This window comes from Lithobates pipiens, unplaced genomic scaffold (genome assembly GCF_037356315.1).
Source record: "Lithobates pipiens isolate NorthernLeopardFrog02 unplaced genomic scaffold, aLitPip1_a1.2 Scaffold_1, whole genome shotgun sequence".
In the NCBI taxonomy this organism is placed as follows: domain Eukaryota; kingdom Metazoa; phylum Chordata; class Amphibia; order Anura; family Ranidae; genus Lithobates; species Lithobates pipiens.
This window is the reverse complement of record NW_027507685.1, coordinates 167,695,115-167,713,466: the sequence shown is the minus strand read 5'-3', so window position 1 is coordinate 167,713,466 and position 18,352 is coordinate 167,695,115. Positions and strand designations below refer to the sequence as shown.

At 42.4% G+C, this 18,352-nt stretch overlaps 1 protein-coding gene across 1 annotated transcript in view; it reads right to left on the bottom strand.

Annotated features, from left to right (window-relative positions):
- WDR38 (WD repeat domain 38) overlaps window positions 1-18,352 on the bottom strand; it is a 172,940-nt gene that overhangs the window by 78,124 nt on the left and 76,464 nt on the right. The window contains exon 5 of the mRNA XM_077478846.1: window positions 1,298-1,378. Coding sequence (XP_077334972.1) covers window positions 1,298-1,378 — 81 coding nt within the window. The remainder of the gene's footprint in view (window positions 1-1,297; window positions 1,379-18,352) is intronic.

Here is an 18,352-nt window from a genome sequence, read left to right as displayed (position 1 = left end):
TATCTAGCCACTATGTGAGGGAATTTTTGGTGAGGCCCTTCAGAAGAGGTTGAGGGACCAGCTGACTGAGAACAGCCACATATGAGCTCCACCATCCTCCTGCCACAAGTCCTCCACCAGAGCCACAGCCTCCAAGGAAGGCTGCAGGGAAAGCGGCAGGGAAGCATGTAGGGAAGGCCACCGTGAAGAGAAGAAAGTGATGACTTGGGTTCAGTCTGGTCTGACAGAAGACGCAGGCTGGTGTAGTACCACAACCTGGGGACATATATGTCATCTGTTGCTGGTCCTGATCTCTGGGAGTCCTGGACCAGATATGGCTCCATATTATATTGACTCCTCAAGCTAAAAACATTATTTTCCACAGACTTGATGTGTGCCCTGGGGGCCAAAAAGCTTTGCAAATTCCAAAAGTTTCTCCAGCGTTGCCTTCCTCTTTTTTTTTGTTACCCAGAATAAATGGAGATTTTATTTTCTGAAAATACTTGCCTATGTGTTTTTCTACAAAGAGGACAGTTTGTTTGTGAGTAGGCAGGTACATTTCTAAAAGACAATGTCAGATTAACAAGGGAAACCTTATAAGGTTATTGTGGTAACTTGACACACAAAAAAAAATTATATATGGAGATCACTAGAAAATATTTTTCAATAATCCCCCCAAAAAAAGGTGATCTTGATGGAATAATAAAAAAAAGACTATAAAAAATAATTCTAAACATTATTATGAAGATCAGGCTTTTAAAAATGATAAGATTATTCATGAGATCATGAGAAATAATCAAGAAATAAGTTTGTGAGAACCCTGTGTGAATATCAGCAGCAAAGCAACATCATTATTCTAGCATTATAAAGAACAAAAGAATGTGCTGCATTAAAAGATCACAGAATCTGCTGTGCGAGGAATGTGCTATTTCCAGGGCAAACGCCAGTTTTACCACACCGAGCGCTTCCATCTCATACTTGCTTGAGAGTATGCGCCATTTTTGGTACATTGGAACAGCATACAGACGAGCGTTTTTACCAATAGGAATTGGTTCCGTCAGAAAAATATAGGACATGTCTCTTTCTAGGTCAGTCAGAATTTTAGACGTAAAAAGCTCCCATTTGACTTATTCTGTCGGTCATTGCGCTCATGTGTACACGGCATAAGTACTCAGCCAGCCAATTGGCAGTGTTATAGCTGGCAGCTGTAACTGTTTACAGGCGTAGTAAAAATCTGAGTGTTTTCCTCTGCAAGGACATGCTCAGATGGGAAAGCACCTACAAATTGTGAGTCTCTATGAGAACACCAGTTACTTACAATGCATGAACTGTCTGTTGAAAAAGCGCTGCAAATGATGGTGTCCTGATGTCCACTGAAAACTTTCAGTTTTTGACCTGTCTGGTGAGAAAAGTTTTATTGAAAGTTAAAATTATACTAGTACCAAAAAATATATACGCACTACTGGAAAATGTGTGTGTGTGTGTGTATATAACATAACATATTTCATTAAACAGATAAAGAAATAAAAGTGCAAAATTCATATTAAAACAAAAATAAAGTCCATATTTATAAGCACTTTTTATCCAAACTGAAGGCTAACACTTTCACCATTAAATCTTCCAATAGCTCTGTGACCCCATTGGTAAGATACAGCAGCGTTATCACCACACCTGAAGTGCTCGTCTCAGCCTCTATCCAAATCAGCTCCCTCCAACTTAATATAAATGGCTTTTTAATTTTAGACACTCTCCAGCCAGCAGGACTAAATATTGATCTTGACTTAAATTGTTTCCTGACAAATTTCTGAGGGAGACCCCTTTCCAACAAGCTAACCAGTTCTAGGCCATATAAAAGCCAGGGGCAGTTTTCCTCCCCCTCTATTTCTTTTCTCTCTTTTTTTCACCTATATTATAAGAGGACAACATTTAATATCTGACTCCTCATCTGGACTATATACAAGTTAAGGGTATGCTCTTTGTTCCCCGTTTTTTGCTCTTTCTACAATATGTAGTAATATTAAGTGATGTTATTTAACACCTCATTTCATATCCATTCAGGTATTATTTTCTCATTATCATCTTTCTACCATTTAGCAAGTTTTACCTTTCTTAGCTTTATCCATTTTAGGTCCACTTTTTAAATGTGTTGGTATTCTTATCAATCTCTAGGATGTGTGTGCATGAGGGAGTTTTCTATATAATAGCCACAAACATACCTCTACCACATATATATCACAGGCACCATCTCACCAGGGGGCTCCATGATACATACAAGTTCACATGTGCATATGTGGGGGCATATATGTGTGGATGCACCGGTTTCTCCCACATATGCACACACATATATTTCTAAGGAGTACACGTTAACTATGTTCTTAGTTTTCTCTATTGGACATTTTAATTTTATCTAATTTTATCTCAGCTCCATGGGACATGAAATTCGGTATATAGATATACTTTTTTGGAGGTATATACACTTTACAAACTATGGTGCATCCATTCTTATTTTTATATTTTATTTTCATTTTCACTTTTTATTAATTAAATTTTTTACAAATTTTAAATATTAAATAATTAAATATTTTTTTTACGTATACATTAAATTTATATATTTTTTATCATTCTATTATATGTCTTATCTGGTACAATTGATTATGGTTTATAATATGTAGTGTCCCGGGTAGCACCACGGTTTAAACCATACTGACTAAGCAAAGCACACACATTATTACAAGAATCACATCCATATTTATGTAATTTCCCTTTTGAATTGAATTAATGAACATTTTATTAAGATGCTTTCCATTTTCCATATCCTGCTCTCTTTCCTACTGGAGCATGGGCTTTGGTCTTCAAAAACGAATCAAAAATGTCCGCCGTGTTTTTTCGTGCAAGCGCCATGGGGACACTACACCCTATAAAAACACGGAAGGTGTAGCAAGATGGACGCTCCAGATGGCGTATTGAATGACAAAACGCATAGGGAAGAGTTACGATATGTCTTTGTGTCACTTCCGGTTAGAGCAGCGACTGTTTGTTTACACGGCGCGGCTCCATCTTTCTATTGATGCATGTTCAAAACTGTATACAATGTGAGTACCTTTTCAAGTTTATGATACTTAAAGTTTTGTTAAGCAATATTACGCTATGGGGATTCCTCTTTCCTACATGTGAATAATCGGTGGAAAAGCCAGTCATAGATCCACAGAGTGCCCAGCAGATTCCAGTAAGCTACAGAGTGGCTCATACTGTGAACACCTAATACTCCTGGGGGGGGTAAAGCTGTCTGGTGAGTGCAATCTTATTACCAACACAGATGATATCACCTGGCACCAATGTCACCTGAAAGATTATCAGCACTAAATGTTGGACACAAATTTTTGAGCACAAGTCACTTTATTTTATGGACTAATTGTTTTTTGAGCACAAGCAATTTTCAGATTAATTGTCAATTGTCATTGTTTGAGACAGTTTGCTTCTTTTTTTATTTTTTTATTTCTATTTTTACAATTTATTTTTTATGTTTTGTTTTGATGTAATATATAGTCCTATTCACTTATGGTTGTGCGTATGAGCTATTTAGATTAATTAATAATTGCCTTTGTTCAAACCAGCTTTACTTTTGATACAAACTAATTACATATGCAAACACATGTTGGTAAAGTGTTTTGACACAGTGAGTCAAACACACCAGCCTCCTTATATACACAGGGGTTTAGAAGGTCCCTATCCTACATTGGGACAGTTTATTTTCACACACCCAGGGGGTGTAACACAGCAGGGGTTCACATTCTTTATTCTTTGTTTTTGTTTTGGTATTGTCCGTAACAGTTTTGGTTCTGTTTTTTTCATATCTCTACACAGCACTTAGTTATTATACATATATATTTTTCCACACTCATTCGTACAACAGACAAAGGGTGTAACACACCATTATTTATTCAGGGCTATTTTTTAGTTAGCACAGAGGGTCTAACACAATACGTTTTTGATATAATATATCATTCCTCACATCCCTCACTCTTTTAATTTTGATACTGGCAGAGGGTATAACACTACACCACATTGACTATAGTTTTCTGTTTTTCACTTCCATCTTCAAAATAATTTTTTCACCACTCTTTATTTCAAGTGGGAATAGCGCCATACCTACACCCTTGTTCCAATTAATTTTCTTGCTCCACCTAGGTGGCAGTAATATGTAGAGACAGCAATTCCATTTTTCCTTCTCCACTCTCCGGTCTCATTTTTATATATTTTACTTGCATTCAGTTTGTGGATTCCGCGGCACAGTATCACCTACCATTTTCAGTGTTCTCCTGCTGTCCTCAACCTTGCTCCTGTGGCTCCTGGTCAGGATCCCTCAGTGTGTCATGAGAAGGGTGCCTTCCACACCCCCCAGACTAGGGGCTTCCCACAAGGGCCACCGACACTCCATCTCCATCTTCCAACCAAAATCCATTGCCGCGGCTGGGCTGACCCAGAGTATTTGAGGGGGCCTGCCCCCTGCCATCCCATCTGTTAGGGATTGGTCAGGGCCCTCATGAATACTCCAAGCTGCTACACCTTACCCCCCCCCCCCCATTCTTCTGGAAGTTTTTAGTAAGTTTGAAAAGTAGAGGGGGGTCACAGTGATGCTACCTGTGAGTCACCAAGCTCTCCCTGGATCTCTGCCCAACCCAGGAAAAAACACACAGCCTTGGCGGACAGCTAAGCCTGAACAAATTTACCTATACTAAAAAATATCTTTTTACATTTCCAGGCATGGACTGGCCATCGGGTCTACCGGGAGTTTCTGATGTGAAGGGGGCTTCTGATGGTAACCCTAATGAGAAGGGGGCTTCTGATGGGGACCCTGATGAGAAGGGGGCTGCTGATGGGGACTCTGATGTGAAGGGGGCTGCTGATGGGGACTCTGATGCGAAGGGGGCTGCTGATGGGGACTCTGATGTGAAGGTGGGCTGCTGATGGGGTTTCTCTGATGTGAAGGTGGGCTTCTTATGAGGACTCTGATGTGAAGGGGGCTGCTAAAGGGGACTCTGATGAGAAGGGACTGCTGATGGGGAATCTGATGTGAAGGGACTGCTGATGGGGACTCTGATGTGAAGGGACTGCTGATGTGAATTCTCTGATGTGAAGGGGGCTGCTTATGGGGATTCTCTTATGTGAAGGTGGGCTGCTGATGGGGATTCTCTGATGTGAAGGTGGGCTGCTGATTGGGATTCTCTGATGTGAAGGTGGGCTGCTGATGGGGATTCTCTGATGTGAAGGTAGGCTGCTGATGGGGATTCTCTGATGTGAAGGTGGGCTGCTGATGGGGATTCTCTCATGTGAAGATGGGCTTCTTATGGGGACTCTGATGTGAAGGGACTGCTGGTGGGGAGTCTGATGTGAAGGGGCTACTGGTGGGGACTGTGATGTGAAGGGACTGCTGATGGGGACTCTCTGATGTAAGGGGTACGCTGTTGGGGAAAAAGGAAAATGGGTGGGAACTTGTGGGCTGCTAGTGTGGAAACTATAAGCTAAAATGTATCTCAGCTGCTGACACTTCCCACACCTCCCCACAGTGTGAATGACTGAAACCTGAATGTATTTTACACCTGTGTGTACACATATGTATAAAGTGTTGTGCTATTAAACGCAAACTCCTTGCGATCTCCTAATTGTGATGATCTTGAAAATATATAATATGTATATGTGTATATATATAAGTTTATATATTTCAAATAATTCTGGGAAAGGTCTTATTGAGGTAGTTGAAGTTAAATTATATAGACAAGTAATACAAGCCTTGAACCAAGCTTTAAAAGTTTTGGGAAATGTCCAAGCTGGGTAAAAGGCTGGATCTTGTGAAAAGAAAGTAGCGGGTTTGGAAACCATGGGAGATTCTATGCCTATTCCAGATAGATAAAGAGTACATAGAAATTGGGTTATTTATGTTTTTATGATCTATAGGTTGTAACCATAATAAATTGTTTATAGGAAAAGGATCACAGTTTAAAGTTTCAATGAATACCCACATAGGAATCTCTGTGGTCAAATGATATTTCGTTAGTTGCAATAATTGAGCTGCTTTATAGTATGCAGTAAAGTCTTGGAATCCCAGACAACCAATGGATTTATGGAGAACTAGTGTTTCTTATGCAGCCTAGGTTTTAATTTTCCCCAAGTGAATTGTTACTTTTTGTTGAATCAGTCTGAGAAAGTAAGCAGGAATATGAATTGGGAGTGTTCTAAATAAATATAAAAATTTTGGAAGAATAGACATTTTAATAATGCTAATTTTCCCAAACCACAATATCGGTAGTGATGACCAATTAGATAACAAAGTAGTAGTATTCTTTAGTAGGGTTGGTTAATTAGCTGCAAATAGATCTGAGGGGTTAGAAGTAAGTTGGATACCCAGATATGGTAGGCTATGATCTACCCACAAAAGGTAATGAATTTTGTAAAGATTGTTTATCTTTTTCGTCAAGTGAAATATTCAATGCTAAAGATTTTTGGGTATTAACTTTATGGCCTGAGATGAGTGAAAATTCATGAAGTACAACCATAAGGTTTGGGGCAGAAACTTGTGGTGAGGATAAAAAAAAAGGATGCCATCCGTGAATAAGCAAATTTTGTGATGATAGCCACCCAATTCAATACCAGTTATTGTAGGTTCTCCTAATGGCAAGAGTGGGCATCCTTGACGTGTCCCTCTCTGTATATTAAACTCATCCGATTTGTATCCTGCATATTTAATGTAAGCTTTGGAGTCCTGATATAGTGCAGAAATCAATTGTAAAAAGTGAGGGCTGAAGCCCCATTTGTTGAGGGTATAGTTCATATATGACCAAGATATCGCATTGAATGCTTTTTTAATGTCTAGAGAGAGAAAACAAGTGGGAATACGCCGTGATTTAGCGGCGTGAGACAGAAGTATTGCACGTCTGATGTTATCTCCAGCTTGTCAAATTGGGATGAAACCTACTGTCAGGGCTAGCTTAGCCCTTCCTTCTCTGGGCTGGCTGCTCAGCTGTCGGCTAATTGCCAGCTCTCTTCTCTCTCCAAAGTTACCAGCTGTTCCTGATGATGCTCGTCTGACCTGCCTACTTAAAGCCTTCCAGTTCACTTCACCTCTGCCTTCACCTTGGTCACATCACTGAAACCATCTCCTGTGGTTTGTTTAAAGACTGGCTTGTCCTGCTTGCTGTTGCTCCACTTGGATCCTTAACTTCTGGCCTGGCTGATTACCTGATCTGGTTATTGAACTCTGGACTAGCTGACTACTTGATTCGGTTACTGGACTCTGGCTATGCTTTTACTACGCTTACTCTATTTACCTTTTTATTTTTTATTAATAAACAAGTGTGATTTAATTGTACTTCTGTCTCGGTCTGGTTCATGGTTTCTGACAGTAGACGAAGGCCATGTATTCAGGAGATACAGTCAATCCACTTGTCGGTAATATTTTTTCCAGATTGCATGAGCAAGATCACTGCATGGATCCGTTTGCCATAGCGTTACAAACGCTCCTGAGTCGCACGGCTCACCTGGAATCCCCCACTGTGGCTGCTCCAGTACAACCTGAGTTGAAGGCCGTCCCTGCTGCTGCGCCAATGTCTGTGCAGGCACCCGCCTTGAGTATTACCTCCATAAGAGGTATGTCTGGTTCTGCTCCACTTCCCCAGCGATTTGGGGGTGATCCAGTTCAATGCAGAGGGTTTCTCAACCAGGTTGAGATTTTATTTGAAATGCTGCCCCAGGCATTTCCTACGGACAGACGCAAAGTAGGTTTCAAGATATCTTTGCTTTCTGAGAGAGCCTTGGCCTGGGCAAACCCTCTATGGGAGACGCAAAAACATGTTGTCTTGAGTTACCCTGACTTTGTGGCCTTTAAAAGGGTATTTGACGTTCCCGCACCCTCCGCTTCTGCTGCCAAGTGCCTCATGTCCATCAAACAGTACTAGAACTGTTGCCGACTACGCCATTGAATTCCGTACTCTGGCAGCAGAGGCTGCTTGGAACAATGAGGCCATCGTAGCTGCTTTTTCTCATGGTCTCTACCGGATTCCATCAAGGATGAGATAGCAGCCCGAGATATACCCACTGAGCTGGAGAGCTTGATCTTGTTTGCCATCCTCATTGACTCCAGACTCCATCCTCAAGCCTCCTGTACATTTGCCTTTGAGCTTTGCAGTCCCAACCGTGCTTCCCTCACCTCCCATGCCTCCTGGTACCGAGTCGGTCAGTGAAGATGAACCCATACACTTGGGCTGCACGTGTCTCTCTGCGGATGAGAGAGCCTTTAGGAGGAGGGAGAGATTGCTTTTATTGTGGCCAGGCAGGTCACTTTTTGAACTCTTGTCCTACCCGTCCAGGGGACGCCCGAACCTTGAGGTCCTGTCATGGACAGACCTTATGTAGCGTTGTTTCATCCTCAGTTATTGAGAAGGATAAGCCCTTGGTTTTGGTCATACTTTCTTGGGCGGAGTCATCCATCGAGATACAATCGACTCTGGGGCTGCAGGCCTGTTCATTGATGCTGCATTTGTTTCGCAGCACTCGATTCCGCTGCAGCTGCGTGACACTCCTCTTGACGGGAGACCTTTACAGCCTGCTCATGTGACTCATGAGACGGTTCCATTGTCCATGGCCGTAGGGGCTCTTCACCATGAGATAATCCAATTCCAAGTTATTTCCTCACCCAGGTTTCCGCTGGTTATTGGTTATCCTTGGTTACAGAAGCACAATCCCTCTTTGGATTGGCTCCGTGCTGAGGTTCTCTCCTGGTCACCACAATGCAGTGAGACATGCTTCCTGAAGGTATCCAAGGTCCTGTGCACCTCTTCACTCTCCTCCCTGCCGGAGGAGTACCGCAATCTCAGAGATGTCTTTGACAAAGTTCAAGCCGGTAGTTTGCCTCCACACCGGTCTTATGATTACGCAATTGACCTTCAGCCTGGTGCCATACCTCCTCGTGGCCGGGTTTACCGGTTGTCGGTCTTGAAGGATAAGGCCATGGAGGAGTATGTTGCAGACGCACTTTCTCGAGGTTTCATCCGCAAATCCTCGTCTCCTGCTGGTGCTGGTTTCTTCTTTGTGAACTGAGACCTTGTATAGATTATAGGGGTCTCAATCGTGTCACAATTAAGAATGCCTATCCGATTCCATTGATTACAGAGTTATTTGATCACCTCAAGGGAGCAACGGTTTTCACAAAGCTTGACTTGAGGGGGGCATACAATCTTGTGCGCATTAAGGAGAGCAACGAGTGGAAAACTGCGTTTAATACCAGAACAGGCCATTATGAATACCTGGTAATGCCTTTTGGCCTTTGTAACACCCCACCAGTTTTCCAGGGATTTATTAACGATGTCCTCCGAGATTTGTTGCAATTGTGTGTGGTGGTTTAGCTCGATGATATCCTCATATTTTTCAAGTCCCTGGAGAGCCACCACACAGATGTCTGTCGTGTGCTTCAGAAACTAAGAGAGAACAATCTCTATTGTAAACTGGAGAAGTGTGAGTTCCATCATGAACAGTTTACATTCCTGGTCTATTTAATTTCCACTGCTGTTTTTTCGATGGACCCAGAGAAACTTTCGGCAGTCCTACAGTGGCCTCTACTTGTAGGTTTACATCCTCTGCAGCATTTCCTGGGCTTTGCCAACAACTATCGGAAGTTTATTTGTAACTTCTCGTCTCTGGTCAAGCCCCTGACTGATATGACCAGAAAGGACGGGAACCCACAGAGTTTGTCTCCGGAGTCCATTAAGGCCTTTAAGACTCTCAAGGCTGCCTTTGTTTCTGCTCCTGTGTTGGCACATCCTGATCCTACGTTGCCTTTTATCCTAGAAGTTGATGCTTCTGAGACTGGAGTTGGTGCCCTTCTGTCTCAACGTCCTAACTCTGGGAGCGCTATGCATCCGTGTGGCTACTTTTCCACCTGCTGAGTGCAATTATGAGATTGGTGGCAGAGAGCTGTTGGCGATAATTTTAGCCCTGAAAGAATGGAGACATCTCCTTGAAGGTACCACTGTGCCAGTTCTTATTCTTACTGACCATAAGAATCTTACATTCTTGCCTGAGGCTAAGCGCCTCTCTCCCAGAAGGGCACGATGGGCTTTTTTCTTGTCAAGTTTTAATTACATTGTCTCATTTTTACCTGGTACTAAGAATGTAAGGGCTGATGCCTTGTCACAACAATTTTCCTCCACTTCCAAGTCAGAGTCGGTTCCTGTGATTCCTCCTGATCGTATCTTGGCTATGGTTCGCACCAGTCTTACTTCTCCTTTGGGTGACAAAATTCTTGCTTTTCAGGTCCATGCTCCTCCTGAGAAACCTTGTGACAGCTGCTTTGTCCCAGAGAGTCTCCGTACTGCCGTGCTCCAGACTTATCATTCTCCCAAGGCAGCTGGGCATCCAGGGAAGAATCAACTCATTTGGGGCATTTAGCAACATTTCTGGTGGCCTAGTCTACGGGCTGATATTACTGCCTTCATAGCTGCCTGTTCCGTGTGTGCTCAGAGTAAGACTCCACGACACCTTCCAGTGTGCCTCCTACAACCCATACCCAATGGAGAGAGGCCCGTGGATTTTGTTCCACTTGGGTACAAGTCCAGGAGGATTTGCGCCATGCTAATGATAGATACAGACTCCATGCTGACCGCAGACGCCTGCCTGCACCTTCCTACCAGGTTGGGGACAGGGTCTGGCTGTCATCTCGCAACCTCCGACTTCGTGTTCACTCACTAAAGTTTGCACCTTGGTTTATTGGGCCTTTCCATATCCTTCGCAGGATTAATCCAGTGGCTTACGCATTGGACCTTCCTCCTGGTATGCGCATCTCTAATGTGTTTCATGTCTCCTTATTGAAACCATTGGTCTGCAACCAATTTACCATGTTGGTGCCACGTCCTCACCCTATTCAGGTTGAGAACCATGAGGAATATGAGGTACAATCCATTGTTGACTCCCGTAGGCGCATACAGTACCTGGTGCATTGGAAGGGGTACGGTCCGGAGGAACACTCCTGGGTTTCATCCTTGGACGTACATGCCCCTGCCCTCCTCCGCGAGTTCCATAGACATTTTCCCCTCAAGCCTGGTGGCCCTCCGAGGGAGAGGGGTCATTGAGGTGGGGGTACTGTCAGGGCTGGCTTAGCCCTTCCTTCTCTGGGCTGGCTGCTCAGCTGTCGGCTAATTGCCAGCTCTCATCTCTCTCCACAGTCCCCCAGCTGTTCTTGATCCTACTCGTCGGACCTGCCTACTTAAAGCTGTCCAACTCACTTCATCTCTGCCTTCGCCTTGGTCACATCACAACAAACCATCTCCTGCGGTTCTGTTTAAAGACTGGCTTGCTGACATCCCTTCTGGCTCCTTACCCTGCTTGCTATTGCTCCACATGGATCCCTGACTTCTGGCCTGGCTGATTACCCGATCTGGTTATTGAACTATTGAAATTTCGAGTTTTTAATGGCTTCAGATACCTCTATATTAGACACAGATTCCTCCAACATTTCCAGTTGTGTTTTAGATAATGCGGTTAAAAAAATGAGAAAAAATATCGCTTGCTTTAGATGGATCGAACACATTATCAGCAGATTATAAATTATTTAATTGTGTTTAACATTTTTGTAAAATTTTCAATGGGTTGTTTGTGTATATCCTCTAGAAATTTTTAGACGAATAGGTTTGGCTGGATTTTGGCAAGATTTTAGTGCCCGGGCTAATAGCGTATCTGGATTATTTGCATTCATATAAAAGTTATGTTGCGACCTTTTGATAGTTTTGTCCACAGATTCAGTGAGGAACAAATCAAATTCCAATTTAGCTTTATCTAATTTTATTTTGGATGTAGGAGAAGGGTTATGTTGGAATACCGTGTAGCATGTATTGAAATTTGTTTCTAAGGTGTGGCAAAGGGCTTTTCAGTCTCTATTACATTACATTAGCTTGCTGTAAACATATGCCACGAAGAACAGGTTTGTGTGCTTCCCATAAAGTGGTTGGAGAGATGTTGGGTGTAGGATTATGTTTTAGATCATCTTTAAGTGCTATTTCAATATTATTTTTATGGACTGAATTTTTAAGCAGAAAATCTCTTAATAGCCACGTTGGGTCTCTTTTTTGGGGGATTATGGAGGCTATAGTAATGTAAATTGCACTGTGGTCAGACCAAGGAATGGGGCCAATTTTTGAAGATGAGATTTCCGGTATCATTCCTGTGGATAAGAATATGTGGTCTATCCTAGAAAATGAACGGTGAGGATATGAGTAATGTGTGTACTGTCTCTTGGTAGGATTCAATTCTTACCAGGAATCTACTAAATTATGTTTTGCAATCGTTTTGAGAAAGAGTGTCTGTCAGATCTATGAGTCTGTGAATTTGGTGATTTATCTAAAAATGGAAAAATGGTCTGATTAGAATCTCCACATAAAATTATAGTACCTATTTTATGGTAGTCTATTGTTTGTAATAAGTGGGAGAGAAAAGAATTTGGATTTTTGTTGGGGGCATAATAAGATATAATGGTGATAGCTGTATCTAGTAAATGTCCTTTAAGAATCAAATATTGGCCTTCTGGATCTTTTAATTTCTTTCATTAGTGAAAATGGGGTATTACGATGGAATGCTATAAGTACGCCACATTGTTTTGTGGAAGCTGAGGCCGTATAAACTTGTGAGTAGGTTTTACAAAAAATTGGGGAGTGGATTGTTTAGTGAAATGAGTCTCTTGAAGACATACTATGTGTGCTTTTTTTTAGATGAAAATGTACAAAAGGCTTTTGTGCGTTTGTGTGGGATGTTAAATCCTTGAGTATTCAAGGATAGGATATTCAATGGAGCCATGGTATTGAGGGAGTTCTAATTATGTTTTTGTTTATATTTAAACTAGGATCGTGTATGAAATTATGTGTCTCCAGAGTATGGGGGGAGGGAAGAAAAAAGGGAAAAGAAGGAGAAAAAAAAAAAACTAAAAAAGAAAATGCAATTTGCATTCATCATGAAAATATAGCATAACATATATATATATTCCTAACATATCCGTTGAAGGGAGAGAGGGTCTCCCTCCAAGGGTACATGAGCCACTGTCAGCTACCCGTAGAACACTGAGCAGCTGAGGGTAGCAAGAGGAGGCGCAAGGAACATCCTTGCAGAACATGTAGAGCCAAACAAATACATTGTAGACTTATAAACAAAAAGCAAAAACTTAAAATAGCAAAAAAGTGCCCTAGTCAAAAGTGACTTAGTTCAGGTAAGGTTAGGTCAGGTTAAGGGGAAGTTCATGGCTGGAGGTCAAAAAATTTCGGAGGAGGCCATCCTTGAAACCAGTGAAAAAGTAAGAGGGTAGCCGTAGAATCAGTAAGATCCGGAACTGGGGATTGTATGTGACTTTTTATGTGGGCAGTGATCTTCATCATTCCTGGAAGCAGAAGATAGGAATCTGACTCACCACCAAACTCCCCGTCAGACAGGAATCCGACTGTCTGACAGAGAGTTTGGTGGTGAGGAGAGGAGGAATAGGAGGGTCCACGCACCGCATACACCGGGGCTGCAGATCCTGGGTATAGGTTTTTTCTATCCCCCTCACCGCTACATGTACTAGATGAGTGTTTTTATTCGTGGAAATGTGAGTTGAATGTATAACGTGTTTTAAAGGATTAAAGTTATATGTGAATCTGAGCAGGCTTGGTGGATATAATTAAGAGACAGCTGTGGAGTCTATGGTGGAAAGAGAGTCACAGTGAGAAGGATCCATGTGCAGCAGGCGGGGATAAGGAGAGATCCAGATCAGCCACTGTTAAAATTTCAGGCTTAAATCCAAAGCCCTTAAGGCAGGGGTGCCCAACCTTTTGAAGAGCAAGGGCCACTTATGCAACTTGGTAACCGGTCGCGGGCCACAATGAGCAGAGCAGGCGGATGACAGGTCCATTCAGCATGGACATGGACACTGCCCACTCTACTCTATGGATCCCCTTCTCTTTTTTTTTTTTTTTTTAGCGAATCAGATTGGAGGTAGGCGGGTGTAAGATGACACAAATCTGTTTACATCTGCCGTTTCATAGAGGTGATTGGAGGGTCCGATTGAGTTGGACCGATTGTGTGAAAGGGGCCTTTCACACTAATGCAGCGCAGTGCACCTGTGTCTTTCCTGTGGGTTAGCTATACTTTGCCATAGACTTCTATTATATCCAGCAGGTGTGGTGCACTTTCTGAAAGCTCACCAAACCCGCAGGTAATAACAGAAGTCTATGCCTCAGTGCAGGTAACCTGAAGGTGCACTGTGGGTCAGTTTGAAAGCAGCCCAGTAACCACTGCGCAGATATGCCCATATATACACTGCAATTTTAGTAATAAACTGACCTTTAATAACAGCCTCCCATTCAGGTATCACCTGCTGTTGCTGTCCCCGGCAGAGTGCATTTGGCATCACTCCATCTGTGGCAAGAGACTGCGCTATACAGGAAGCATAATCTTATACAGCTGCTTGCTTTGCCGGCTTCATTAACAACACAGATGCTCTGGGATGGCAGGTCTGCAACCCATTATCTGGGTTTGCCAATCTGACATGCCACAGAAGTAGGTCGCGGGCCACACCAGAGGGCTCCGTGGGCCATATGTGGCCCCCGGGCCACTGGTTGGGCACCCCTACCTTAAGGTGAAGGTACATCTGATGGGGGAGGAGAACACTGATGCATGAAGGCACCTGTCACTTTATCTGTTTAAACCGACTTTTTTGTTGAATATATGGACTTGATAGTATATATATATATATATATATGCACAATTTATAACTTTGTTTGAAATTCACGGATTGCACAAGCACTTTTTAGGAGTTGCATATGTTTGTATGTCTAAGGATTTTGCACATATATATCATATATTGTAATTTTTTAAAGTGTATCACTATTAGGAGATCACAAGTTGTTTGCGATTAACAGCGTGACACTCTCTCTCATATATATATATATATATATATGTATGTGTGTGTGTACTCACATAGGTGTGTCCACGAGGTGTCCACGAGCATTGTTTAGGAGGTGTATATGTTTGCATGTTTATGGATTTTGCACATATATATTATATATTTTAAAGATCATCACAATTAGGAGATCGCAAGAAGTTTGCAATTAATAGCGTGACACTTTATACATATGTGTACACACATACAGGTGCATAATACATTCAGGACGCTGTTGGGGACACTCAAAATTAAAGTGGGCTGGTTATGATGAAGTCCAGGGCCAAATTTTTGTTCCAGTCCAGCCCTGTACACTTCTAGCACTAGAGGGTGCTACACCTCATAGTGCAGTACTGTCAGGAGTCCAGTTGGAGGCCAAGGTGCTGAGAGGCCTCCCCTTGCGGCTGAGTGCAGTGCAACCCTGAAGGTGAGTGCAGTGCCCAGAGAAGCCGTGATTGAAAGCGTGATTACTGTGGGGTGACTGGAACAAGCAAGATGCTCTATATGGCAGGCTTGCCTGTGGAGAGACAGCAGTGGCAGGCAGTTGGGTGATCCAGAAGGACTATCAGAAGCCAGGCGAGGGTCTTACACAGCAAGTTCAGTCAATAGCAGGTTCGGGATTAAGGCAGTAATACTGGAACAAGCCGGGGTCGGTAATTGGTAAGACAGGCAGAAGCAGAGTCGGTGAGCCAAGCCGAAATCAAGTAGTGGAGCAGGCAGAAGCAGGTCAGGATACAAGCCAGGGGTCAAACCAGGATAAGCGGGTAGTGGAAACCAGTCGGTAACAGAAAGTCCAGGATCAGAATACAAGAGCACAAGGAACACGGGGGAGCGATAATCCAGCAACTCAGGGATCTCAGCAGCAGATTTATACAGACCAGGGGGCACCATCGCATATCTGCGTACGCCCGTTAGTGCCATTGCACATATGCGCACACCCATTAGTGTTGTCGCTGCGCATCTGCGTACGCCAATACACACGGAAGTGCACCTGGTGCGGCCATGATGGGTGTTGCCAAGATTGCCAGTTCTTTGGCCATTTTCCTGGCAAGTACTTTTTAAAGCCTTTTTTATTAATTAAAATTCCACTTACAAGTAAACAAAATATTCATGTGGTATATCAAACAAACAGCACAGCCACAAGACCATCCGGCTCTGCTGTGGGTGGTGACATCACAGCTCTAGCTCCATCTGACAATTTTCTCCCCAAAAAATTCTTCTGGGATTGGGACTCGCCAATCCCAGAAGACGCCTTTTTACTGAGAAATGTCGGATGGAGCTAAAGCTGTACTGCACTGTACTTTGTTTTTCTGAATTGTAGTTATAGCACCCTCCTAGATAGGTGCTAGGAATAGTTAGATTTAGTGCTGGTTCACTGTGTTCAGTGAAGCTGTATTTTTGTTTGCAAAGTAAATTTAGCTTGTCTCACTGTAACCAGTTGTATTTGCTGTGTTAGGTAAATTTAGTTGTTCTTGCTGTAATCACTGCAGCTTCATGTAATTAGTTAGGTCTGTTCAGTAGGGATGAGCCGAACACCCCCCAGTTCGGTTCGCACCAGAACTTTCTAATGGACCCAAAATTCGTACGAACTTTAGAACCCCATTGAAGTCTATGGGACTCGAACATTTCAAATTAAAAGTGCTAATTTTAATGGCTAATATGCAAGATACTGTCCTAAAAAGGGTTTGGGGACCTGGCTCCTGCCCCAGGGGAGATGGGTCAATGCCTAAAATGTTTTTAAAAATGGCAGTTTTGGCGGGAGCACTGATTTTAATGACGATTAAAGTGAAAAAAAAGTGAAATATTCCTTTAAATATGGTGCCTGGGGGGTGTCTATAGTATGCCTGTGAAGTGCCACGTGCTTCCCGTGTTTAGAACAGTCCCTGCACAAAATGACATTTAACGGAAATAATGTCATTTAAAACTGCTTGCGGTTTTAATGTTATATCTGGTTCCGGCAATATGGATGAAAATCATTGAGAAAAATGGCATGGGTAGCCCCCCCTGCACATTACAGGCCCCTTTGGGTCTTGTACGGATATTAAGGGGAACCCCGTACCCATATTAAAAAAAGGAAATACGTGTGGCCCCCAGGCCCTATATACTCAGAACAGCAGTATACAGGCGGTGCAAACAAGACAGGGACTGTGTAGGTTTGTTGTGTTAAGTAGAATCTGTTTGTAATTTTCAACTGGTACATTTTTAAAGTGTAGCTCCAGTCAAAAAAGCTATTTTTAAGCTTTTTGGAAAACATAGGGAAGGGTTATCACCCCTGTATAATTTGTTTTGCCGTCCGTCTTTTTTCATCTCACTTGCTGTTGTCTCCTTCCGTTTGCAAGTAGGAGACGTTTGTAAGTTGGATGTTTGAAAGTAGGGGCCTGCCCTATATGCTCTGCAGAAATGGCGGAACAAGGTGTTGGTTTTGCCACAACATTGTAAGCCCTCAAATATTATATCAAGAATTGTAATTACATGCCCCTGTTAAACAGGGGCTGAAAAATTGGGCCTTAGGCACTGGTGCTGGTGCCACAACACTGCAACCTCTCCCATATACTCTAGTTGTAGTGCAGGATTGAGCCCTGCTGCAAAGCATTGCATCAAAAATTGTAATTAAACGCCCCTGTTAAACAGGGGCTGAAAAATTGGGCTGGTGGCATCACCCAGAACCAAAAATGTTCTTCCAACATATCAGCGGAGGAGGAAGAGGATAGACAATCAACATAACAGGACAGTCACTCAGCATCAGCATAGGCAGTCTTGAAGGGATGTGATATTTCAAAATTATTCGGTTACATCAGCTTCAGGTGCTTGGTAGCTGTGGGTGATCCAAGACTGATTTATCTTGATGAAGGTCAGTCGATCAACTGAGTCGGTGGACAGGCGCACTCTGTGATCGGTAACAAAGCCACCAGCAGCACTGAAGATGAGTTCTGAAAGAACGCTGGATGCAGGACAGGCCTTTGCATGAGAAGGCAATATTTTCTTAAAAACATTGTACTTCAGTAAGATGGGCCAATGTTTTTGTATTACTTTTTCTATCTCTTTTGATTGTTTATTATAGTCAGTAAAAAAAAATAAAAATAATCCGAGACCATTCTTTGATTTAAGGTTTTTTTATGTAAAAGTTTGTGTCTATTTTTAGCAAAAATCCTTTCACTTTCAGGTATTAAAAATGTTTGTTTGAAACCTTTATCAAGGAATCTCTCTATTATTTTTTTTGATTGATGTAATCTTGTCCAACACACAATTTCTGTGTATTCTAGTGAATTATCTACTGGGTGTATTGTAGATACATTTTTTTATGATGACAACTCAATGTACTTATAAAACACCCTATCTGTGGTAATATAATATTGATAGAAATTCATCAACACCATTAAATTGCCCAACTCGGTGAACAATTGATATAGATGCAAAACATTA